A 25,566-nucleotide genomic window follows, 5' to 3' on the forward strand; every position below is an offset into this window, starting at 1 on the left:
GGAAAGCAATTTATTTCAAACTTTTTAAATTTTGTTCTTTTGCACTTTGCAAGTGCGCATTGAATTAAATGCGTTAATTCATGACTATGAAGGCTGTGAATTGTAATTTTCTCCTTCTCAAAGAGCCTCTCTAGTGTCATTTTGAAGGTATTACAATTTTTTGGGGTCAAAAGAATTCTGACCTGTGTGAGATTTTGTTGGACATGCTGAATTTTTGACTTTAAGTGTTTCTTTCCAATTCAAGAGAAACATAAATAAATTGGCTTGTGATTTGATTTCAAATCCCACCGCCGATCTCCAACCAAAACTTCTTCCATTTTCTCACACAAACCATGCGAGCAAATTACATAATCTACCACACTTGCTCCATTGTAAGTATTGCAAGTGAAATCACTGGACTTTGCCCATCTAGTCAAACCATTACAAATGACTAAATCAAAGGCCCCACATAGAGTAAACAATTGTTCACCAAAGAGATTGCAGCGCTTGTCCTTTGAAATTCTTTCCCACTGATGATTACTTTCTTCTGTAAGCCAAATAGGGTCACAATCATCTTTACAACAAAGAATGCTAGCTTACTCACTTGCTATTCTACATTGAAATCACCCACTATAAAAACTTCACCTCGCTGCAAATATGTTGCAATATCCGCTTCTAAGCTGCAAACGGATCTTTGTGATCAAGCCCTCTACTTTTGTAGATTTTTGAAACATGTGGCGCAAAATTAAAATTTTTCAAGTTTTCGTTAACTTGGTCAGATTTTAAATCCTACCTAACCACTCCCATCCGCGAACCAACACGGGACTCCAAGGTAGTAGGGGTCAAGAGAGGGTGTGGAGGTCACTAACGTCAAAGGTTGAGAGATTAAACGGGCGAGGAGTACAGAGGAATAAGTAATCGTTAGGGACGAATTGATTTCGGGTTCAGGAGGCGGGGATCAGCATCACACAGTAGTAAGTGTTAATCCTTAAATCGAGCAACCTACAGTTGTAAACTGATGCCAAACAATTGATTGATTATGAATAATGTAATGTTTAGCAGGATTATAGGGATGGCCAAGGCAGGAGATATAGCTTTCAAAGCTTTCACAGGAGCGCTTGGAGTGGCCAGCATATACCTGGGTCTTAATTTTGCAGTCAATCTCTACAATGGGATTTCCTGGCACAATGCTCAATCTGTAAGTTGTTTCTTTTCTGCCAAAGTGCTTCACTTATATGTATATGTTACTGCTGATTTCTTGCAGTTTTTGTTTTGTTTGGTGTTTTTCTTACCGTAGAAAATGAAGCGATCCATCATTCGTTGCGTTTGTAATTCAAGTATTGATGCTGTTGTGCTTTTATTTTGGTCCTTAGACACGTCTCCTTGCAGTATTTTATGCAATGGGTTGAAACCCGCGTTTTATCCTTCATTTTCAACCATTAGAATTATTATTTTTGCTAAATAGGGATTTGTTTAGTTATTTATTTTATAAATTTGGTAGTTAAACCCTTTTGATTCGAGAGAGTACGAAACTCCTTAAGACATGCATTACACTCATCCTACCTAGGGCTACCAGGCAACACGTTGTCTATTCTGTCCTGGTCATCCAGGACTTGTCACTGGCCTTGTCTGCATAGATGGCCACATCTATACAAGACGTTGGGTTTTGAACCTGGGTCACTCTTGATGCAAGTGCGAAGTCTCCAACTTGTTACAAAACCACAGCCTGATAGATTTCAGTTGGTACACGTTGAACATTTTGGTTGCTTCTTTATTTTTGAGATGGAGTATACACTACTCTTGTTTTGAAAATGATTCTGCTTTTATTAATAATATATCAAATATCGCGGACAAGAACATTTTTAAGAAGTTCCAACCGCTAGCAATAATATCTAGGAGTCCGAAAAAACAGAATGCCATGCTGGCTAGTACAAACATTAAAGATAACAAGATTAGAATCATGAAAGCGCGAGATTTTGCTGTTGAAGGGTTAGTCCAGTGGCCGGAGGATCAATCATCATCTATGTTAGTACTCTGCTGCACTCCCCATCCTAAGTTGGGAACTTGGCTTCTGGTGCATTATCTTGTCAACCATAATCTTCCTCCTCAGGGTGCCTTGTTGCTTCTGAGATCACCAGTGCCAATATGGTAAACCCCCAAAGACTTCACTGTTGTTGATGGGTGGCAACGAGGGTAAACCATTGGCATAGACTAAAGTATTCTTGACCCAGTAGAGATATTAAGTATTAACATATCATAGAGATAGCTAGCTCAGCTGTTAGACTACCTTTTATTTGCTTTCATAGCACTCAATCACTTGAGTAACCTGCCAGGCTTTAAAATATTTATTTGTTTCCAAAGATATATACATGGTCCTCTCTTAGGAGTGAGCAAGAAGATCTTAGAGGAAGATGAAGGTAATGAGTCAATGACGATTTAGGTTTTGTAGGAAATCGATCAAAAGGAAGGAAAATATGTCTCCCTTCAGTGAGATGTCTTTGGATTTCCCTTTCGGTAGATTGGATTGTTGATGAAGTGAAGGAAGTGGGCCAAAGGACACTGATATATTATTGTAGTGGCCCAAAACCTTCTTGGGCTTCCACTATAAGTGGAAAGGTTTAAATTTCACCTATTCAGGTTTCTACACTTTTATTGTTTGAGAACATGGAGAGAAGGATGCACTTTTGAAGGACAACTTTTATTTTTGAGAGCACTAGGGGATAAGGTGTGCTTTTCCCAATACCTTGCTTTGGAGATCGTATATCAGAAAGATATGCCAAGGATATTTGTGAGGATGTGGATGTCCAACAACGAAGGATTGGCTGAAGAGATTGTTATTGAGGAATAAGTTAGCGAGTGGGTCAGATCTTAGTGATATGTAAACTACTAGGGATAGTCCACTATAGTAGTTGCCCACAATAGATCTCTAACTTATGAAATATTTTATTATGTAGTTTATTACCTTAGATCCGATATTTATTATTACTAGTGTAGCGACCAAAATTATGGAAAGAACTGAAACCAAAATGAATGAAACAAGCAAATGAACACATCATCCACACAAATGGACACAAGATATGACATAGGAAATCAAGTATAGGATCTTAGTCAGAAGGTGAGGCCTATGCTCAACTCTCTTTTTTGTTTGTTTGTTTGTTCTTCTTAGTTTTAAAATGCAAGTACAAAGGATGGGGGCACTCACTACGGAGTTGCCATGGACAGTATGGCCTGAGTGGTTGCTAGAATCTTCTACCTCTATTATACCTCAATATCCTATTCCTAGATGCTTTGCTCAACTATGGAACAATAACAATACCAAAAGAATGGAACTCCTCCTCTTCTTAGTGTCTTGATATTTAACATAGCTTGATAGCCATCTAGGGTTAGGTTTTTTGCATGCCTCAATCCTTAATTAGCACTAGGGATTTTGTAATATCCCATATCAGGAATATCCCTCAAACACAAGCAAACTCCAACCAGAGATGGATTGGGAGGGCATTTACCAGATATGTCGCCTCTGAAAAGAGGACGAGATTCGGAGGCTACTTGGCCCTTTCCAGACTCTGTCTAAGAGTATAGGAGAGACACACAAGTGGTATAATAGTCGAGAATGCTCAAAGAGATACAAATAACAATGGTGCAACATATAACAATATAACCATAAGCAGATACTCAAGAAATGCACAGAGAAATGCTAAGCCATTTTATTATACTAAGTAATAGAATGAGTACAGGAGGTGATCAGAAAGATGGCACCTCGACTTGCACAAGGCAAATGAAGAAATACACTCAGAATAGCAAAGGAATGGCTCCTCTCTGAACTGTGTCCAAGCTGCTAGAGAACTGCTGTGTTGCTGCTGCTGCCAGAAATCAAATGAGGATTTGGGGCTGCCCCCCTCCTCAGAAAACGCTGAAACTATGGAATCAGACTCTACTCAAGAAATCCAAAAAAGCCCATAAAGCTTTTCTGAAATGGCCGACCCCCGAAAATCACCCCCTTGGGGTTCTGCGCAGTCCCTTAATGCTCTGCGCTGCCACTAAATGAAACCCTCTAGAAATCCGCCTGAAACCCCTGCCAAAACTCTCCAATATGCAAGGGCTGATCCCCTGCTCTATCTCTTAGGACAAATCCTACTGCAAACCCTCAACCCAGAACTCCTGCCAGAAAGAACTGCGTCCCTCTCTCGGTGCTGCGCAGTCCTCCAAAACGCTGATGAAACTGCTCCTGAAATACTAATGAAACTACTGCTGAAATGCCAATGGAAATACCTTGCCCGAGCAGGCACTCGAAGTCCCCTGGGGCTAAGGGTGAGATCTTCGAACAGAGACACTCAATGCACTAAACAGTGTTGTAGACTAGCTAAACAGCTAGCGTGCTCTAAGTCGAAATGACTATCACAAATGGTCATAACTGAATGATCAAAATGAGGGGGCTTCTCTCTCCGTTATAGCCTTTGCCTCTCTCAATCCCAAGGCTCACCTCCTCCAACGTAATTCCCCTCTTGCCACGTGTTTCTTCCCTTCTGCGTAGTCCCTCCATGTGTCTGTGTGGGCTCCATCTCTACGTCCCCCTTTGGCCCCCTTGGCTCCCCTTTAAGTCACAACGTTGTGCTACTAGGAAGTGACTTTTATTCTAAAAGTGAGTTATGTCCCCCTTCCTCACCTTTTTATTTATAAATAACTATAATAGGCAAAAATTGAGCAAAATCGAATATTCCAGTTAGCCATGGCTATTTAGGAATATTACAGTCTCCCCCGGCAAAATGTTGTTTGTCCTCAAGCAACTGAAGTGATGGATGCTGCAAGATTTTCTCACTCTCCCAAGTGGCATCCTTATCCGGCAAATTCTTCCACCTCACCAAGAATTCCCGGACTGTCCTGCTCCGCAGTTGCCTCTCCCTGGTATCAATGATAGCCTCCGGTTGCAACACCAAATGCCCCTCATCATACATGGGTGGTAGCTCATCTGTCACTGTCATCTGCTGCCCTAATGCCTTCTTCATGCATGATACATGAAAAACGTTATGAATCTTGCTGCCTTGGGGCAGCTCCAACTCATATGCAACTTGTCCAGTCCTGCGTATCACCCTGTATGGCCCATAAAAGCAGGGCTTAAGCTTCTCAGCCCCCTTCAGCTTCAGTGACGATTGTCAGTATGGTTGTAATCGTAGGTAGACCATGTCCCCTACCTCAAACTGTCTCTCCACCCGACCCCTGTCGGCATACAGCTTCTGCTGGTTCTGCGCTGTAGCCATGTTATCCTTGAGAGCTCGGAGGATATCCTGACTCTCTTGGATCCAAATCTTGGCTCTAGGAGCCTTGTTGTCACCAAACATCACGTCAGCAAAAGATAAAGGATGATACCCATATAAGGCATAGAATGGCGACATACCAATGGACATGTGATGTGAAGTGTTGTAGCAGTACTCCCCCAGATGCAGCCACTTCAGCCACGCTCGCTGCTGCCCACTGACATAGTTACACAAGTAGCCCTCCAGCCACTTGTTAACTATCTCTGTCCGCCCGTCCGTTTGTGGGTGATCACTGGTACTCGGTGTCAACTTCGTCCCCACCAACCGGAAAAGCTCCTGCCAAAACCCGCCCATGAAATGGTTGTCCCTATCACTGACAATGGTCTTAGGAAGACCATGTAGCCTGAAGATTTCTCTGAAGAATAGCTCGGCCACCTGTGTTGTTGTATAGTGTGCGGGTATGGTGAAAAAATGTGCGTACTTTGTCAGTCGATCAACGACGACAAAGATACAAATCTTGCCCTGTACCATGGGCAACCCTGTGATGAAGTCCATCGAAATACTCTCCCACTTCCCCTTTGGAATGTGAAGAGGCTGCAATAATCCCGCGGGATGGCTCATCTCTCCCTTGTTCCTCTGGCAAACATCGCACTCCCAGATATGTTGGAGTACGTCCTCCTTGAGGCCCTTCCATGAGAACCTCTCTCTAATGGCCCTGTAGGTTTTGGTAAACCCCTGATGGCCTGCCAATGGTGAATCATGTGATACTTGTAGTATCTTCTTCTTGAGCTGAGACCCTCAGTCAAGAGGATCCGGTCCCTGTAATAGATGATCTCATTGACCACCCTTTAGCTGTCATCTGCCACTTGCCCATCCAAAACCTCGCATGCAAACCTGTCCTTGGAGTACTCTACTAAGAGTCGAGCCCTCCAGTCTGTATCCAAGCTCATAAGAGACAACGTGGCTGGTCTACGTGAAAGGGCATCTACTACCACGTTGTTCTTGCCCTTGACATACTCAATGTCAAAGTCATACGCTTGGATCTTACTGATCCACTTCTGCTGCCTCTCCTGTAGCTGCTTCTACTCCAAAAAGAATCTAAGGCTGTTGTGATCAGTCCTCACCTTGAACCTGTTACCTACCAAATACTGCTGGAACTTGGCCAATGCATGCATGATGGCCATCATCTCCTTGTCGTATATAGAATACAACCTCTCGTGCGGAAGGAGCTTCCGGCTCTCATATGCTATAGGGTGACCTCCCTGCATCAATACTGTGTTAATCCCTCTCCCGACACATCACACTCCAAAACGAATGGCTGCGTGAAATCTGGCAATGCAAGCACTGGGCAGTTGCTCATAACCTCCTTGAGCCTGTCAAAGGCTCGTTGCGCTGTATCCGACCAACTGAAAGCCCCCTTCCTCGTCAAATCTGTCAGGGGTGCAGCAAGCTGGGAGAAACTCTTGACGAACTTCCGGTAGTAAGTACAAATGCCAATGAATCCCCAGAGTTCTGTCACGTTTCTCGGCTCCGGCCATTCTCTGATGGCCCTGATCTTCTCCTCGTGGACTCTCACTCCATCCACCCCTATGATGTGTCCCAGATACAACATCTCCGTCAACCCAAACTCACACTTGGAGAGTTTGGCATAGAACTGCTGCTCCTGTAAGATACGCAATACTGTCTCAACGTGCTGGAGATGCTCCTCCCAAGTCCTGCTGTAAATGAGAATATCATCAAAGAATACTAACACAAACTTCCTCAAGTGACTGTGGAAGATGTGATTCATGCAGGACTAAAATGTAGCGGGGGCGTTGGTTAGCCCAAAAGGCATCACCAAGAACTCAAAGTGCCCATAGTGACACCTGAAGGCGGTCTTGGGAATGTCCTGCTCCCTCACGCGAATCTGATGGTACCCAGATCTCAAATCAATCTTTGAGAAGAACTGTGCTCCTCTCAACTCGTCCATCAACTCATCGATCCTGGGTATGGGGTACTTGTTCTTCAGGGTCTTCTTGTTCAGGGCCCTATAGTCAATGCGCATCCTCAATGTACCATCCTTCTTCTTCACCAACACCACGAAAGAAGCAAAAGGACTCGTGCTTGGTCGAATGTGCCCAAGAGCCAACAACTTCTGGATAGCCCGCTCAATCTCATCTCGATAGGCCTTGGGGTGCCTATAGGGGGTGGTAATCACTGCCTGTATGCCCTGCTCAAGCTCGATGGTGTGCTCAAACCCCCGATCTGGTGGCTGTCCTGGTGGAATCTCCCCAAACACTATGGCATACCGGTCAAGGATGGACTGTATCTCTGGATGTACCATTTGCCCTGTAGTCCTTGCCTCTGATGTACGCAGCTCCACTGCCCACTCTATGTCTCCCTTCCGGAAGACTGCCTCCATCCAATGAGCCGAAACCGTTTGAGGGGGATATGTGTGCTGTCCCCGTATCTTCTCACGCCTCCTTGTCCTCTCATCATCCCACTCCATCTCTAGGGTCTTCCAATCTGTCGTGACCTTCCCTAGAGTGATAAGCCATTGAACACCCAGTATCATGTTGGTGTCTGGAATATCGACCACGAAAAAGTGGCTAGTCAATGTGTAGGTGCCCATCGTCACTGAAAGCTCTGGAACATAACGAGCACACTTCATGGTCTTATCTCCTGGGACCAAGATTGAAAACCCATCGAAGCTCTCTATTTGTATACCCCTCCGCTCAACCATCTGTGCATCGATGAAGTTGTGGGTTGCCCCACTGTCAACCAAAACTGATACTCGCTGGCCACGTACTGCCCCCCGTACGCGTAGCGTCAGATACTTGGGAACTCCTCACAATGTTGCAAGGGCCCCTCGGGTGGGTGCAAAAGATGCACCACCTATTGCTGGCAGTGGAGGTGGCAAAGGTCCCTGTACGTCATGGCTATCTCCTGCCTCCACATCATCCTCATCATCCTCTTCTCCACTGCTCTCGGAGAAGACTTCAATAAAGTGTGCTTTGCCAGCAACACATCTATGTCCTGGTGTCCACGGCTCCTGACAAGTGAAGCACAACCGCTTCTTCTTCAGCTCTCTCTTGGCATCATCGTCAATCTGTACTCGTCCTGGATTCCCCTTTGGAGGTGGAATCCTCACATCCTTCCCCTTAGACTGAAAAGTCTGTCTCTGGGGGTAAGGTGTCCGGGTCCTGGGTAAGACATCTTGTAAATCTCGGGTCCTGCTAATAGCGTCCTGGAGTGTGGCTAGTCTAGTGGATCGGACTAAACCCTGAAGTGGCTTTGCTAACCCCTCAACATACATATAGACCCTTTGCGCTGTGGATAGGTCTAGCACCATCACAGAGACCTTCAAGAAATCTGCAATGTAGGTCTCTGGGCTCCCTATTTGTTTGAGCCTTGTCAGCTCAACAAAATGTTGCTCTGGATCCCTCCGATCAAATCGCTCCATCAATCTCCTAGTAAACTCGGCATATGTCGTCATTATAGAGTGTCCGAGTGTAACCATCCCGTGAAACCACCAATCCTGGGCCGCACCATCCAAATGGAATGTTGCCACCTTGATGGCCTCTGTCTTCGACATCTGGTTAAGCTGGAAATAAATGTCCAGCTTCTCCACCCAAGACTTTACCGAACTGTTTGATGAACCATCAAACGTAGGTAAGTGGAATCTACTCGCTGCACGGTGGGTGTCACCATCATGGTAATGCCGATACCCTCTGTGATGGTTGCGGGGTCTACTATCTCGCTGGAGCTGAACAAAATCTCTGAATGAGAGGGCTTCCTTGAACTCTTGCCCATAGGCTTGGTACTCAGCAAAATAATCACCCATATGTCTGGGCTCTGCCTCCTGTTGGGCAACGGCCCCGTTGTCTGCTCCTAAGAAAGTGGGCATGGTAGAGCGTGTAGGGGCATGTGAGGCCACCTGCTGCGCAATATCACACTGCTCTGGCAAATGGTGGGATGCGCCCGATCCTTCACCAACTTGGAAAAACTGTGGGCTCTCACGCTGTCTGGCCTCTATTGCCGTGAATCTCTGCCCCATCACCTCAATCTGCCTCGACATATCCTGCACTGATTTGAGGAGCATATCCACAAATCTCTTCCCGTCATCATCTGCCATTGGAGCCTCCTGCTTTGTGTCCACCACAGGCTCCTCCTGTTCTGCGTCCACCACAAGCTCCTCCTGTTCTGCATCCACCACCGGAACACAGTCTCCATCTCCGTAAGTGTTTTCCAACCTACGCCCAGTGTCTTTGTATCTCCGACCTCTGTAACAGATATAGGGTTTTTCCCCCGGTGTCATAGATTGCTAGCTCCACAGGCTGAGCTAGATCTATGCTCTGATACCACTGTAATATCCCTTATTAGGAATATTCCTCAAACACAAGCAAACTCCAACCAAAGATGGACTGGGAGGGCATTTACCAGATATGTCGGCTCTGAAATGAGGACGAGATTCGGAGGCTACCTGGCCCTTTCCAGACTCTGTCTAAGAGTATAGGAGAGACACACAAGTGGTATAATAGCCGAGAATGCTCAAAGGGATACAAATAACAATGGTGCAACATATAACAATATAACCATAAACAGATACTCAAGAAATGCAGAGAGAAATGCTAAGCCATTTTATTATACTGAGTAATAGAATGAGTACAGGAGGTGATCAGAAAGATGGCACCTCGACTTGCACAAGGCAAGTGAAGAAATACACTCAGAATAGCAAAGGAATGGCCCCTCTCTGAACTGCATCCAAGCTGCTGGAGAACTGCTGTGCTACTGCTGTTGCTAGAAATCAAATGAAGATTTGGGGCTACTCCCCTCCTCAAAAAAGGCTGAAACTCTGGAATTAGACTCTACTCAAGAAACCCAGAAAAGCCCAGAAAGCTTTTATGAAATGGCCGACCCCCGAAAATCACCCCCTTGGGGTTCTGCGCAGTCCCTTAATGCTCTGCGCTGCCACTGAATGAAACCCTCCAGAAATATGCCTGAAACCCCTGCCAAAACTCTCCAATATGCAAGGGCTGATCCCCTGCTCTATCTCTCAGCACAAATCCTACTGCAAACCCTCAACCCAGAACTCTTGCCAGAAAGGACTGCGTCCCTCTCTTAGTGCTACGCAGTCCTCCAAAACGCTGATGAAATTGCTGCTGAAATACTAATGAAACTACTGCTGAAATGCCAATGGAAATACCTTGCCCAAGCAGGCACTCGAAGTCCCCCGGGGCTAAAGGTGAGATCTCCGAATGGAGACAATCAATGCACTAAACAGTGTTGCAGACTAGCTAAACAACCAGCGTGCTCTAAGTCGAAATGACTATCACAAATGGTCGTAATTGAATGATCAAAATGAGGGGGCTTCTCTCTCCCTTTATAGCCTTTGCCTCTCTCAATTCCAAGGCTCACCTCCTCCAACGTAATTCCCCTCTTGCCACGTGTTTCTTCCCTTCTGCGCAGTCCCTCCATGTGTCTGCGTGGGCTCCATCTCTACGTCCCCCTTTGGCCCCCTTGGCTCCCCTTTAAGTCACAACGTTGTGCTACTAGGAAGTGACTTTTATTTTAAAAGTGAGTTATGTCCCCCTTCCTCACCTTTTTATTTATAAATAACTATAGAAGGCAAAAATTGAACAAAATCGAATATTCCAATTAGCCATGGCTAATTAGGAATATCACAGATTTGGACCCTCTAGAATCTTCTTGAATGTCCACACATGACTAGCCTTGCATTTGAGAGTAGTGGGGCTAATGTGGCATCCACTTGGTACCATCTTGGTTAACGAGGTAGGTCAACTTGTGGGAGGCCTAATTTTTACAAACTCCAATTGACGTGATTTTTTGACTATTTGAAAGCTTACGATGTGCAGAACAATGTTGAGGGGGTAGGGGCTAATCTTGCAAAGTTTTGACACCAAAAGTGTCGTTTGATGCCTCAAATTGGCTCTAGAAGATGCCAAATCACCATATTGCGACCTGCTCCTAAAATGGGCCCTACAAGCTAATTCTTCTTTTCCTCCTAAAATGTATCAACATACTTGACAAATCCTATAATGATCCATTCCAAATCATAGCTCCCCATCTAACGAGGTTTTTGGTCCCTAAAAATTTTTATTGAATGAGGTGACGAAATTTTTCCGCTACGTACCTTTTGGCCTTTCCTAGAAGTTGCCCTTCCAATCCTATCTACCAAAGTTTATGTTGACCTTGTCTAATAATTTTGGACTTCTTCTGCAAAAATGTATCTTTTGCCAACTTTTCTTGAGCTTTTGGTGCTAAATCCTCTATGGTAAGTAGAACTTGCTTCTTAGTTTCTGGATTCAACATGTAAGGTTCATAGAGTTTCAGATTTTCCACATTCACTATTAAGTAAATGCGTATATATGGGTACACTGAGTCTATAGGGATTATCACTTAACTTCTTTAATACTTTAAAAGGACCATATTGCAGAGCCTTGATCTTCTTACCAGAACCTTGTAGTCTTTCTTTGTTTAATGCAACTAAACGTTGTTTCCCACCTTGAATGCTTTCTTGATTCTGTGCTAATCATGTTGGACCTTGTACTTTTATTGTGAATTCTTCAATGCCTCTTGTACTTGCAAATAGATTTGTCTGTTCTTTTCAACAATTTTTCTGCTTTCATTGCATCTCCTATGATGTCTTCCATCACTCCCTTTTGTCGATATACAACATCTAAGGGCAATGGTGTCAAATACCTAAAATAAGTTTCAAAAGGGAACTTATTAGTAGAAGTGTGGATTGCTCTATTATAAGAGTGCTGAATATAAATCAAATTTCTTCCCAAGTCTTTGGATGCTTTTGATTGTAACTCTTCAAAAGTGGAAACTATGTTTTGTTGAGTACTTCTATCCATTTATCTGTGGATGACAAGTTGTAGATCTTTTCAATTTGGTATCTATCTTCTCCCAAAGTATAGTTTACAAGGCATTGAGAAATTTGGTATCCATCTTCTCCCAAAGTATAATCTAAAAGGCATTGTGAAATTTGGTATCTCTATTCGAGGTGATACTCCTTAGTATCCCAAAGTGCACTGACCTTTTTAAAGAACCTGTTTGTTGCTTCGTGTCCTTTGATGATCTTTTTACCAGGCATAAAAATGCACATCTTGTTGAACCTATCAACTACCACAAATAGATAGTCATGTCCCTTCTTGGTTGTTGTCAAACCACCCACAAATTCCATGGAGATGCTATCTTTTGGTCTAGTGGGTATAGGTAAGGGATGGTGTAGACTTTTCTTTTCGTTACTAGGTTTGTTGTCCAAAAAAATTCATCCTCTAATATTGAGCTACATCTTCTTGGACTCTGGGCGAATACACATACCTCTTTAAGTTGGCAATTTTATTCCTAATAACAGAAAGTTCTACAACCTTGGACGCGTGAGCCTCTCTGATAACTTGCAATCTTTTACCTTTAGGAACATAGAGCTTGTATAGCTTGTAGAGCAATCCACTGTAGAGATGATAGTTAGCCTTATCGTCACATTCTTCTACATGACTTTGGCCTTGTAGTTGCTAAAACACCTCTTTAAAGTTCTTGTCTTTAGTGTATGTCTATATGTATGCATCATGGGTAAAAGGCTCCATGTGCATAAGGGTTGCTAAGACTGTAATCTTGGATATGGGTGGCCTTGAAAGCATGTCTGCCAACTTATTAGTGATGCCCTTCTTAGATTTGATGACTAGATTGAATTGTTGCAAAAATCTCATCCACTTGTAGTGTTTGGTTTGTTGAAGCTTACTTGGGCCTGCAAACACTATAGTGGTGGGTGATTAGTGTGGATAATGGTTTCATTGCCCATTAGATAGTTCTTCCACTTTTTAATAGCTTGAATGGCAAGGTAGAGTTCCTTATCATGTAGGGTAGTTTAGGACTCCACCATGAAACATTTTAGAATGATAGCATACTAGTATTCCATGGGGATGCGTCCCAAAGGTGGGGGGCATGTCCCCTATGCTCTTGGGACGGGGAGGGCACTTGAGGAAATGTTTCCCCAATGTGGGGAATGCATTCCCCCCAAATGGGGACTTCCATGCGTACCCCCAAAAGAGGAGTGCTTCTAGGTGCCCCCCTAGAAAAGCGTTGCTTTTGGGCATCCCCACATGATAGGGGGACTTTTGGATGTCACCCTTAGAAAAAGGGTGTTTCTGGGTGCCCCCCCACAAAAGGGGGACTTCTAGGTGCCCCCTCCCCGCCCCCCACAACATTTTTGCATATAAAAGCTTTAAAAAAAATAACTACCTCACTTTCACTTTTATTTACATTTTATTCACTTTAATTCCCTGATGCTCATTTTATTTTCAATGTTTATTGTCCATTGTTAATTTTCAATTTTAATTTGCGAGTCTTGACTCTAGATATTGATGACCTCAGATTGAGTCTTTGACTTGTCACTTTTATTGTTTTTGAGTTTGAGTAATTTCAATTTACTATTTCAAACTTCAGTATCTTATTATCTACTATTTTTCTTAGTAATAATTAGGTTCTAGAATGATGAATTTAAATGAATGTATCAATGTTACTATTTCTGTTTCATTTATGGGTTATGAATCAATGCATTTCATTATTGAATCTTAATCTCATTCATGTTTATATCATTTACAAATTTGAATTTAGTACTATTTTACTCTTTATTGTTTTTGAGTTTGAGTAATTTCAATTTACTATTTCAAACTTCAGTATCTTATTATCTACTATTTTTCTTAGTAATAATTAGGTTCTAGAATGATGAATTTAAATGAATGTATCAATGTTACTATTTCTGTTTCGTTTATGGTTTATGAATCAATGCATTTCATTATTGAATCTTAATCTCATTCATTTTTATATTATTCACATATTTGAATTTAGTACTATTTCACTCTTTACTGTTTAGTATTTATATCGCACAATGCTAAATTTACATGGGATAAATTGTTATTGTTGGGACTTTATCATTATTATTTTTATGTTTATAGTTTTAGACATGGGGAGCCCTATGTTAGGTACCCAACATCCCCTCACCTTCCCTAAAATTGCCAAAAATTTGGGGTTGCTTGCACATGAGCCCCATGTGTGTCACCCTGCTCATGTGCTTCCTCGTCCTAGAAACTTGGTGGAACATTGATTGCATATTGGCTTACCTCCCTTGCATCAAGATTACTTGCATAGCATATTGTCTTGCACCCACTTCCTCTTTGAAAACTTCTACAAATTAGACAATGCAAGAATTAGTGATTGATTGATCTTCCATTTTAACTCATTGAAAGCTTTTTGTTGATTCTTCTCCTGCTGAAAATTCTTATCACTGGTTGTTATGGCATGAAATGGCACAACTATAGTTGAAAAGCATGTTGTAAACATCAATAGGTACTGCCCCGCCCCCACAAAGTTCCTAACTTTAGTGACATTAGTAGGAACTAACCACTTGAGGATGGCCTCCATCTTCGTGAGATGTATCTTGACTTCACCTTCGCCAATCACTTACCCCAAATACACCAATGCTTACTGTTACCCACCATTTTGTGGGCCATATCTTTAGGAGATTTTTTTTCCAAGATGGTCCTTAGCTGACAGCCAACAACCCCTTGCAGCGACCAACTAGCTCGTTGTGCCACTTCTCCGCCACCTGAGCCAACCATGTGGTCCCTCACCCATCTGTGATGATCGTATGTTTGAAAGTGGGCCTCTTGAACCTAAGGGTATGCCTTATCATTTGGTAATTGAGTATTGTAGTTTGCTTATCATGGACACTTCTGGGCATGGATTAATGGGGGGATATGGCAGAAAGAATGGGCTAGGTCTGTGCTTTTGTCCCCTAGACCCCTTTTTGGATATTAACCTTGGAATCTAGTCTCGTGGGATCATTTTTATTGACCATTTGGCTTTAGGGATGGTATTTCATGAGAAACCCTAATTTTGGTTGTGTGGTCCCGCTCCTTCATCCACATATATTACCCCCTTTCCCTAAATCTTAGCACACTTCTGCAAATAATTTCTCTGTCTCAAATTTGCGTGGTCCCGCTCCTTCATCCACATATATTACCCCCTTTCCCTAAATCTTAGCACACACTTTTGCAAAGAATTTCTCTGTCTCAAATTTGCGTATAGGTTGCACCTAGATATGCTCTTCCCACAACATGCTCTCACACAAAACTCGTGCTCAACAATTATGATTACAAACGTGCCTTCATCCCCCTTTTAACCTTTTTGATCATACTAAGTCTGGCAAGTGTAAATTTGGAATACGAGTTGAGTTTGACTTGTTAACTGAGTCGAATTGACTCCTCAACTCGTTCTGTCTCAATTTGGAACTGAAGCTCTCTAACTTGTCCACTTCCAAACTTAAACTCGTACTAGGAGATCGACTCAACTGCCTCTCCAACTCTGCGCATGAGTCAAACTGTCACCTTGAAGTTGTGCATGCTAAGGGAAGATTGAGTGAGGTCTTTCTTGACTAAAGCACAAGTCAAGAAGACCTTTCTTGCTACTATTTTCAACAGGAAGGACAGGTCCATTGTGGAAGCGGTGAAGGCGATGATTCATGATTTGGATCTAGTATCTACCCATATTCTTATAGGCAGAGGCATCTGAGACAACTGTTTATGTTCAGAACATGAGTCCTCACTAGATATTGGAGGATAAGACTCTCGAGGAGGCATTTATTTGAGTGAAGCTAGAGGTTAGTCATTTGAGGATCTTTGGTTGTCCAGTATACATTCATGTGCCTAAGGAGAACAGGAAGAAGTTAGAATCTTTTGGGAAGAAGGGTAATTTTGTGGGATACAACGAGACTTCAAAGGCCCACAAGATCTACATTCCAGAACAACGTTAGATTGAGATTAGTCAACATGTTACTTTTGATGAGGAGGTAGCCTTCAGGAGGTCTAGAGAATCCCATACGGAGATTGATTATGAGGAGCAGGAGGCTCCGAAGGATGCACATATAGGTCCCTCTATTCCATTCGATCATCCTTTAGATTATCAAGAGGAATCAATGGAGCCAGTTGAGCCAGTAGACCTGCCTAGAGATGTTGAACAGACCAGGAAGAAGCCGACATATCTTTGTGACTCTTTGCAGGATGCAGAGAGGCATGCAGTTCCCCATGATACTTTTAGGGAGAGCAGGCGACCACAAAGGTTCTTGAGTTATATGGCATTGATGAGCCACATCATTGATTCTGAGCCTACTAGTTATGAGGAGGCAACAAGCCAACAGGTTTGGAAGGATGCCATGATGGAAGAGTATCAGTCCATCATGATGGATGATGTGTGGGAGATAGTTCCAAGACTTTAGTGATTTCAAAGTGGATCTATAAGACCAAGCATGTAGCAGATGGTAGCATTGTGAAGTACAAAGTGAGGTATGTGGCAAGAGAGTTCTCCCAAAAAGAGGGAGTGGACTATGATGAGACTTTTCCTCCAATCGCCAAGTACACTTCTATCAGAACTATTGTTTCTCTTGCTTCTTGTTGTCGCTCAAATTGTATAGGCAAGATGCAACAATGATTAGGGTGGGGTTTGTCACTCTGATCCCCGCCCTCTCCATTCTAGTTGTCTCCCAACAACAGGCTATGGGGTGTTGAGAAATCTAGGGCATCAATAGATAGTTGATTTCTCTGCTTAAGATAATTGCTTGTGATAGCCTTTTGCTTCTTGATTACAATCTTTTCTTCTTTAGTTATTATTATGTTCTTTTCACAAGACAATTACCAAATCATGAACAATAAGGAGACAAGAGAAACAATATCAGAATTGTCAGCGAGGGCCAAGACCTCTCACTCTTTGAGAGTAAAACCCAAACGAAATTCTTCTTATAGATCTTCAATTGATGAACACCAAGACCATGGCAAAGACCCTTGACACTAGAGTCCTCCCAAGACCAAGTCACTAGCCTCCTCTCCAACGCTGCCCTTCCTCTTCTCCTTCTTGACTTCCTTCAAAATATCGGTCTCTTCTTGTAGGTCGGCAACCCTACCACAGAAACCCTAGATTACTTACGCTTCCTTGAATAGTCTCCTTAAGAGAGACTTATTGCATTTCTAATTGGCTCCTTCTAGCAAGGTCTTCTATCCAAACAAGATCACTTCAATGTAGCTGCAATCTTTTGACCTTCTCTTGACACTTTCAGATCTGCAACCTTCGCACGTGGGAAGACAAATTAGCCCAAAACAGTCACAACTATCTTCGCTATCCTTCCTTCTTGCTGCGCTAATATAGAGGCTTCTTCTAGTGTCTCTTTCACACTTCTTTGTAGACTTGCTTCACCGAATTGCTTGTCTCCAAATGAGGATAAGTACTTGTATATATAGTCGTTGGTCATGACTGTTTAGGCCGACATGATCTTTGGAGAAGGCCTCTTTTAGAATAATCTCTTCGTTGTAGGCCGACTTGATGAGGGCTAGTGAAAAGATCTTGGAGGATGACTTAACATACATAAGTATGACTCTTTTCAATGTGTAACATGTCTTCATTACATGATAAAGACTTTTAAGACTTTTCTGACTAGATGACAAAAATTCCTAAGGGCTCTCAATGGGAGCCTTAACTAAAAATAAAATCTCTTGCTCATGAAACCCATGATGCAAACATTACAATAATTTTATTTTTCTTCTTTACATCTCTTACATAAAATCACAATTACATGTCATTATGAAGACTGAACCTAGTTACACTTTCCAACACTCCCTCTTAACTAGGGAGGTATTCACAGTGGTACTTGGTCATTCTTAATCTAAAGAATTTCTCATAAGAAGAATTAGATTGGTAACCCATTTGTTTAGCATCATATCAACCAACATTGTTACATAGCAAGGCCTTGACTAACAACTCTATCTCTCCACAAGATCTGAGCTCAATGCTGGCGAGATCAATGATTTATAGACACTCTCGTCATTGTCTCTCTCGAAACATACCCCTCCTAAGCTCCATCTTGGCTTAGGAATTTCCAAGTTTCTTCCAAGTAAGAAACTTCTTTCCAGGCTCCCTCTTAATTAGGGACTTACAACAACTCCTCAGGTGGAGATGATGGGACAATCAACTGCTTGAATAACTCCTTCCTTCGATGTCATGAATTTCTTTGTCACAGAGTCTTCATCTTTTGGGACTTCTTCATAGGGCACAGACCATCCATCACTTTCATCCATGAGTCAGTCATGTCATCATTCCTCTCATCAGAAAGTGATTGCTTCATGTTATGCTACCTCCATCATGCTTTCTTCTTTGGAAGGATCTTGCATCCTTCTACATGGTTATCTTGGAAGACATCCACAGTTCTTCCCTTTGATAGCCCTACATAAGCCCATCCAGATACTAGTTCATAAATAAGAAATTAACACTTAAATCATAATTACCTTTGTGATGGTCTTTCATCATGACATCTTCATGTAGGCATCAACATCCATCGACATGTTGACATGTCTCCTAAATACATGTATTGTCAAGGGTCTATATCTTTTCCAGACTTCCATCAGGGTCTTCATATCTTTCTGGGAGATATCATAGTCAGATCTTCTCGGTCTTTCGAATGTTGACTACCTTTACCATTGTTGCTTATTCCATGATCTCTTCCTTTCTTTCTTCACATATTCATTCCCAGGAACTTCCAATAAGAGTTCCTCAATTGTAGTCAGTCATCTCGTACTCCATATGCAGACATATTATGTTGATTTCATCTAGTAAATATGTGACACATGCATTCTTGCATCCTTTGCGGGAGGAGATCCTTTCTTTGATCATGCGTCTCAAGATAGAACATTGATCCATGTTGTCTGCAACCATATGACATGACTTGTTGATTTCATCTAGTAAATATGTGACACATGCATTCCTGCATCCTTTGTGGGAGGAGATCCTTTCTTTGATCATGCTTCTCAAGATAGAACATTGATCCATGTTGTCTGCAACCATATGACATGACTTCCATAATATCACCTGTAAGAATAGATACCTCATCTTTCCTTTGGGCCAACAACTTTCTCTGATTGAAGGAGCTTCATTCTATTGACCTGCTTCTTTGTATGTCATCATACCATTATTTCATGAATTCCACAAGTTTGGAATTCTTGATGAAACCCTTGCTTCTCCTCATGATCAATGAACCTTACAATGAAGATTCCATCAGAGAATCTAGAGGATCTTGCATATCCTATCCTGCAGATGTTATCTTATTGACTAATGTATGATGAGCCTTGTCCTAGATGACTTCTTCCTTTTTCCATAAGTATCTTTTGAGCTTTCAATGAGGTTTCCAAGAGCTATATCCTACATAGCTATAGATTTTGTCCCAAACATCCTTCATGTTACTTATGTCACGAGCTCTTATTTCTAATGCTTCTACCATGATGCCATTCTCTAATATGATGCATCCTATCTTATTTACCAAGCTTCCTATCTATAATTTACATAATAGCAAAATACCTTTTAGTGAAGGAGATTATCTCAGTCATAGTAGAGATCTTTCACTTCCTCCTTAGGCTTCTTTATTTTAGGCTCTTCCATTTCTTTGGTAATATGGGCTTCTTCCTTGTTTCTCTTGTTATTGCCCCTTTTAAGTTTGGGACACTCTCTTCTATAGTGCCCATATTCTTGACATCCATAGCACTCTACCTTAGCCATGTTCTTATTTTTCTTTTGAGGACCAAATTTACCAAACTTTCCCTTTCCTTTTGTCATAGCAGCATATGCTTGATTCTGCTCATTTGATCCCACATCAGTTTTTGCCTTCAGTTTGGTTTCTTCGGTCTTGAATAATGACCATAAATCTTGGAAAGGGGTGGCTTTTTTCTGCCCATAAATACTTGAAGTGAAGTTGCCCCATTCCTTCAGTAGTGCATTTAATACCGCAGTGGTCATTTCTTTGTCGGACATTATTTTGCCCAATCTTGAAGTTGATCTCTTATTTCTGAAATCCTCATAAAATATGAGGCTATTCCCTCTTCCCTTGAGATCTTCAATTTAGAGAGTTCTTGCCTTAGATAACTTCTTCTGCAGTACTTATGGAAAACAACTCCAATTTGTCATATATCGCTTTTGATGTGTCTAATTTTGATAAATATGGGATAAGAGAGTCTTTGAGGATTCTATTAGAATCCTCTGGACCCTCACTTCCCCTTTCATGAATTTAGCAAGTGCTTGAGTATCTTCTTTCAGAGGTTGAGTTAGTGACCCCTTGATGTGATCCATGACTTCATTCTGAATAAGGTTTAGGCCGTTCTTTTCTTCCATGCAAGAAAATTAGAAGTTCCAACTAATTTGTTGCTCTCCTTGCAAAAATACATTTTGACAGATTCAGATGAAGTCATATACTTGAGTAGATGCTGCTTTCTTCACTTGCTTCCTCCTTGATCTTGATAGTGATGTAGATAGTAGAAGATTACTCCTTGGCGTATTCTTTAATGAGAGAGAGCTTGCTTTACGAACCCCTTTTGAAGATGATGATAATGTCCTTCAATCTAATCTTCCTTATTCTTTGAAAAGCTTCCACTCCTTAGATGATGGATGAGTGATGATCTCGGAAATGCTTTTAGGGTTTTGATCTTTCTTTCTGCTTCCTCCTTAATGATGATTCCAAGACTCTTGCTGAAGTAGATTTCTTCGATCTAGGGTTTCGGTATGATGAAGATTTTGATCTCTTGCTTGGTATCCTTTGTCTCGCTTTGATCCCTTTGAAAATCGATCCTTGTGTGCCTCCTTGATTAGATGCCCCTTCTTGACTTTAGCACCTTTGCTCTGATACCATGTTGAGAAATCTAAGGCATCAATAGATAGTTGATTTCTCTGCTTAAGATAATTGCTTGTGATAGTCTTTTGCTTCTTGACTACGATCTTTTCTTCTTTAGTTATTATTATGTTCTTTTCATCAAGACAATTACCAAATCATGAACAATAGTATATAGGCTTGTCAGCTAGGGCCAAAACATCTCACTCTTTGAGAGGAAAACCCAAACAAAATTCTTCTTATAGATTTTCTATTGGCGAACACCAAGACCATGACAAAGACCCTTGACACTAGAGTCCTCCCAATACCAAGTCACTAGCCTCCTCTCTAATGCTGCCCTTCCTCTTCTCCTTCTCGACTTCCTTCAGAATCTTGTTCTAGTCTTGTAGGTCTGCAACCCTACCACAAAAACCCTAGATTACTTTCGCTTCCTTGAATAGTCTCCTTAAGAGAGAGATTTATTTCACTTCTCGGCTCCTTCTAGCGAGGTCTTCTATCCAAACAAGGTCACTTCAATGTAGATGCAATCCTTTGACCTTCTCTTGACACTTTCGGATCTGCTACCTTCGCATGTGGAAAGAAAAATTAGCCCAAAACAATCACAACTATCTTCGCTATCCTTCCTTCTTGCTGTGCTGATATAGAGGCTTCTTCTAGTGTCTCTTTCACACTTCTTTGTAGACTTGCTTCACCGAATTGCTTGTATCCAAATGAGGACAAGCACCTGTATATATAGTCGTTGGTCATGATTGTTTAGGCTGACATGATCTTTGAGAAGGCCGACTTCATCTTCTAGAATAATCTCTTCGTTGTAGGCCGACTTGATGAGGGCTAGTGACAAGGTCTTGGAGGATGACTTAACATAGACAAGTATGACTCTTTTCAATGTGTAACATGTCTTCATTACATGACAATGACTCCTTAGACTTTTATGACTAGATGACAAAAATTCCTAAGGGCTCTCAATGGGAGCCTCAACTAAATATAAAATCTCTTGCTCATGAAACCCATGATGCAAGCATTACAATAATTTTATTTTTCTTCTTTACATCTCTTACATAGAATCACAATTACATGTCATTATGAACACCGAACGTAGTTACACTTTTCAACATGGGGGGTAGGCCCTATGAAATGTGAAGATGCAAGATCCATTGGCAACCAACAAGTCCGGGAGATACAACTGAATGGCCTAGCAACTTGGTTAATTTAGCAAGTTTGGTGATTTGATTAGATTATCTTAAAAGACCAATGCCTTAAATGGAGTCAATTTACTTGCTTAAAATGAATTTATCTACCAAGTCATTGGATGAATAGTCACTGCCTTAAGATGCTTCACTATCCTATATGAAATGCAACACCTAAAAACTAAGTGAAATGCAAGATCTTGGTTTATTTTAGATTAGATGCCTAACTAGGTGAATCCTTTCCCTTAGCTATTTTGAAACTAGTCTCTAGAGTAGGTTGTGGAGAGAAGCCCAGGGAAAGATAGCAATGGCTATATTAATGGTACATCCCCTAGGAATCTAACCACCCAATGCCTCCAGCAGCATAGACACTAGCTCTGACGACTACAAGGTCACTGTGTTAACCACTAAAGAGGGTCTAGACTTCGCAAGCAAGGTGGTCCTAAAGTATTTCAACCAAGCTTATGCTTGGTGGTAAGTTAATTAATGCAAGGCTAATCCTAGGATGCAAATGCAATATGAGAGATTACTTTTAAGTGATATTGTTAAATGTCTTAAGTACTTAAGAGACAAATTGTAATGATATTTGATTCTATAACAATGAAGTACTTAAGACTGTATAATGACAATCTTCGCCAAAAGAAAAGTGCTCAACGAAACAAGATAGATGGCGCCAAAATGTTGCCAAAATCAAGACAATTGCTATGAAATAACCATAAATACAGTGCATCTTTCAACAATGCCAGTTAGATGATAGTATTTAAACACAATTAACAAATTCTTAAGGTCACTTTAGATTGCAACAATGGAATGCCAATGTGCCAAATAGAGACAAAAAGAGCCAATCTCAAGATTACTATTATGATTGTCAATTAAGCACTTTATGAGTGAGTTGATAAACTTAGATATGAAGCTCACTTGTAAGACATAATATTAGTTACACTTGTCATAAAAGAAGTTCCCACAAGAAATGCTATCATTGCTATGATCACAAGGGACAATGTAACCAATTATCCAATTCTTTAGCAATGCGATAGCAATGACAAGTAAGAATATGTCAACGACACAATAATGCTAGCTATCAATGAGAGAGAGAGCATTCATTAACAGTATTATTCTTAGAGCAATTAGCCAACAATCACCAATTAGAGCACTTATGTTCTCAATTAGATTTATCAATCATGAAATGCTTATGCAAAAACTCAATGTATGCAACATACAATTGGATGCAAGATGCAAGATGCAATGAGATGCAAGATGGAGCAACCAAGAAGCCAATGATTGCAGCAGTAAGAGAAACACCAAATTTCACTAGACAACACTTGCTAAAAATGCACAAGATGCAAGGAGTGAATGCCAAGTGAAAAGAGATGATTGTCAACGACTTTTGACACTACTACTATGCTTATATCAGGCTTTAATATGGATATATTAGACCTCTGATTATTATGACAACCTTCAAGAAATTACAAGGTATGCCAATAAATGCAAGCCCAATGAGTGCAAATGATATGCTAATGATTAAATATGACTGCTAGCTTGCCTGTACGCCACTGTTATGTTATTTTACCATTGCTGTAGGTGAATTTAGATGGCTGTAGCAAGCATATCAGTTCTAGAATTTTACCCACAGTCCACAAAACTTCACTTATATCAAATCAATTCGACTACAAGATTAGTATTTAATGCCTTAAGTGAATGACTAGTGAATTTAGGATTATTTTGGATGTGTTTAGGCCCTGAATACACTGCTATCATAAAATGCTTCAAAGTTATAAATGGATACAATGATGACAAGGAGGGATTATAGGGCAAACCAAGAGGCCTTATGGCCTTGTAGATGAATAGAGACCCTTTCAAGGAGCTTGACCACCTGCAACCACCAAGTTAGCTCCAAAATTGTTGCAAAACCAAATGTTAGAGACAAAATGGCAATGCAAACTAACTCAATGACTGAAGAATGACTGAATGAGGGCAAAGAAGGGCTAGAAGAAGGCCAACGATGAGGCTAGAAAGGCCAAGGAAGGGCAACGATAGGCCATAGAGGCCACGACTAGGGGAAACAAAGCCCAATAGGGTTTCCGTCCAAGGGAAAAGAGGCCAAAGAGGGGTCCGAGAGGTTTTGAGACCTTTCTAAGGCCACAACAAGGCCGAAGATAAGCTGTAGCTAGGATTCAAGGCCTAGTAAGGCCTATGACTCAAGGAAAAGTGCCTCTAGGGCTCACGACTAGGATGGAAGAGGGGCATGGTGAGGGAAAAAGGCCCTTAGGCCTGCGGCTCACCCAAACAAGCAAGAAAGGCTGACGTAGAGGGAAGAGAGGCCACAGATAGGGTGGAAGGGGTGATGGCTGGGCCGTAAAGGCCTTAAATTTTTTTCAGAACCCTGCAATGACAAAAAATTACCATAAAATGTCAAAATTTGCTTCCATGAGGGTCAATATCTTCCTTTCTTGGCTAGACGTTGAGCTTGGAGGGAGGCTAGAGGCTAGATCTTGCCTTCCTAGGCCTAGATCAACTTCAAAACCCCGGAAAAATTGCTCAATTATGCTGGACGTCTCACTTGGAGGAGTGAAACCCTTCAAAACCCTAGTCTTAGGGCTTGATCCTCTTTAAAAAAATCTATCTTTTTGATGGCTTGAGAAAATCACCTGCAAATGAATGAAAGAATTTCGCAAAACCCCAAAACCCCAAGTGCTACAAAATAAAAACAAGGGTTAGAAATAATTTACAAATATCTACTAATGTACAATGTTTGCAAATTAAAATTATTAGCTCTCATTAGCATGTTAAATCTTTTTAGCCCAAGATCAAATAAAATTTTGAGAAGATTTTTTAAATAAATTTTATGGATGAATGATTTCGAAGGATAAACCAGCCAAAAACCCTTTCGCAAAATAATTTACCACAATGAAAGCTTAAAGCCCAAAGAAGGTCGATTCATCCCCACAATCTGTGAACTTGGAGCCCAAGGGCTAGCGTACCTGTAAATCTGTATAAATTTTCAAGATAAAACGTTAGATCATATAGTGAATCAAATCACCTAAGATAACTCGTACCATTATAATGTTCTTATCACTGACAAATGAAATAACAGTTTAAAAAAATATTCAACACAATATAGGATAAACACATAGCCTACACATACCACAAATCAACAGATAGAAGAACACCATGAACTGAACCCCAAAGTCTTTCTATTATGATAAAAAATGTTCCCAACAGAGCAGTAGTTCAGTACATGCATTTCAAAATTACCACATCTGAAGATGGGAAATAAAAGCTCAATAGCATCTTTATATAGAGAAAACCCCTCCAAGTGGAAAATAACGGCTAGTTGGCTTGATCCTCGTCAAACTAATCTCAACCATTGAAAATAACTTGATCTTATTTTCATCTCCATCGTCGAATTTTATTTTTGAGGAATTTGGATTAATTTCCTCAAAAA

The 25,566-nt window shown here is 41.3% G+C and overlaps 1 protein-coding gene across 3 annotated transcripts in view; it reads left to right on the top strand.

The window, feature by feature from the left end:
* Positions 1 to 768: 768 nt before the first annotated feature.
* LOC149144987 (uncharacterized) overlaps positions 769 to 25,566 on the top strand; it is a 56,398-nt gene continuing 31,600 nt past the window's right edge. Inside the window, exons 1-2 of one of the 3 annotated variants that reach the window (XM_089448554.1) lie at positions 769 to 953; positions 1,039 to 1,177. In XM_089448554.1, coding sequence (XP_089304680.1) covers positions 1,052 to 1,177 — 126 coding nt within the window. In that variant the 5' untranslated portion in view covers positions 769 to 953; positions 1,039 to 1,051. Of the gene's footprint in view, positions 954 to 1,018; positions 1,178 to 25,566 lie in introns of those variants that run through there. The other 2 variants (XM_089448553.1, XM_089448552.1) reach the window with 2 other exon arrangements.

The sequence above is a fragment of the Pinus tabuliformis genome, chromosome X (assembly GCF_031772625.1).
Source record: "Pinus tabuliformis cultivar Carrire ecotype Pingquan chromosome X, CPIR1, whole genome shotgun sequence".
In the NCBI taxonomy this organism is placed as follows: Eukaryota; Viridiplantae; Streptophyta; class Pinopsida; order Pinales; family Pinaceae; genus Pinus; species Pinus tabuliformis.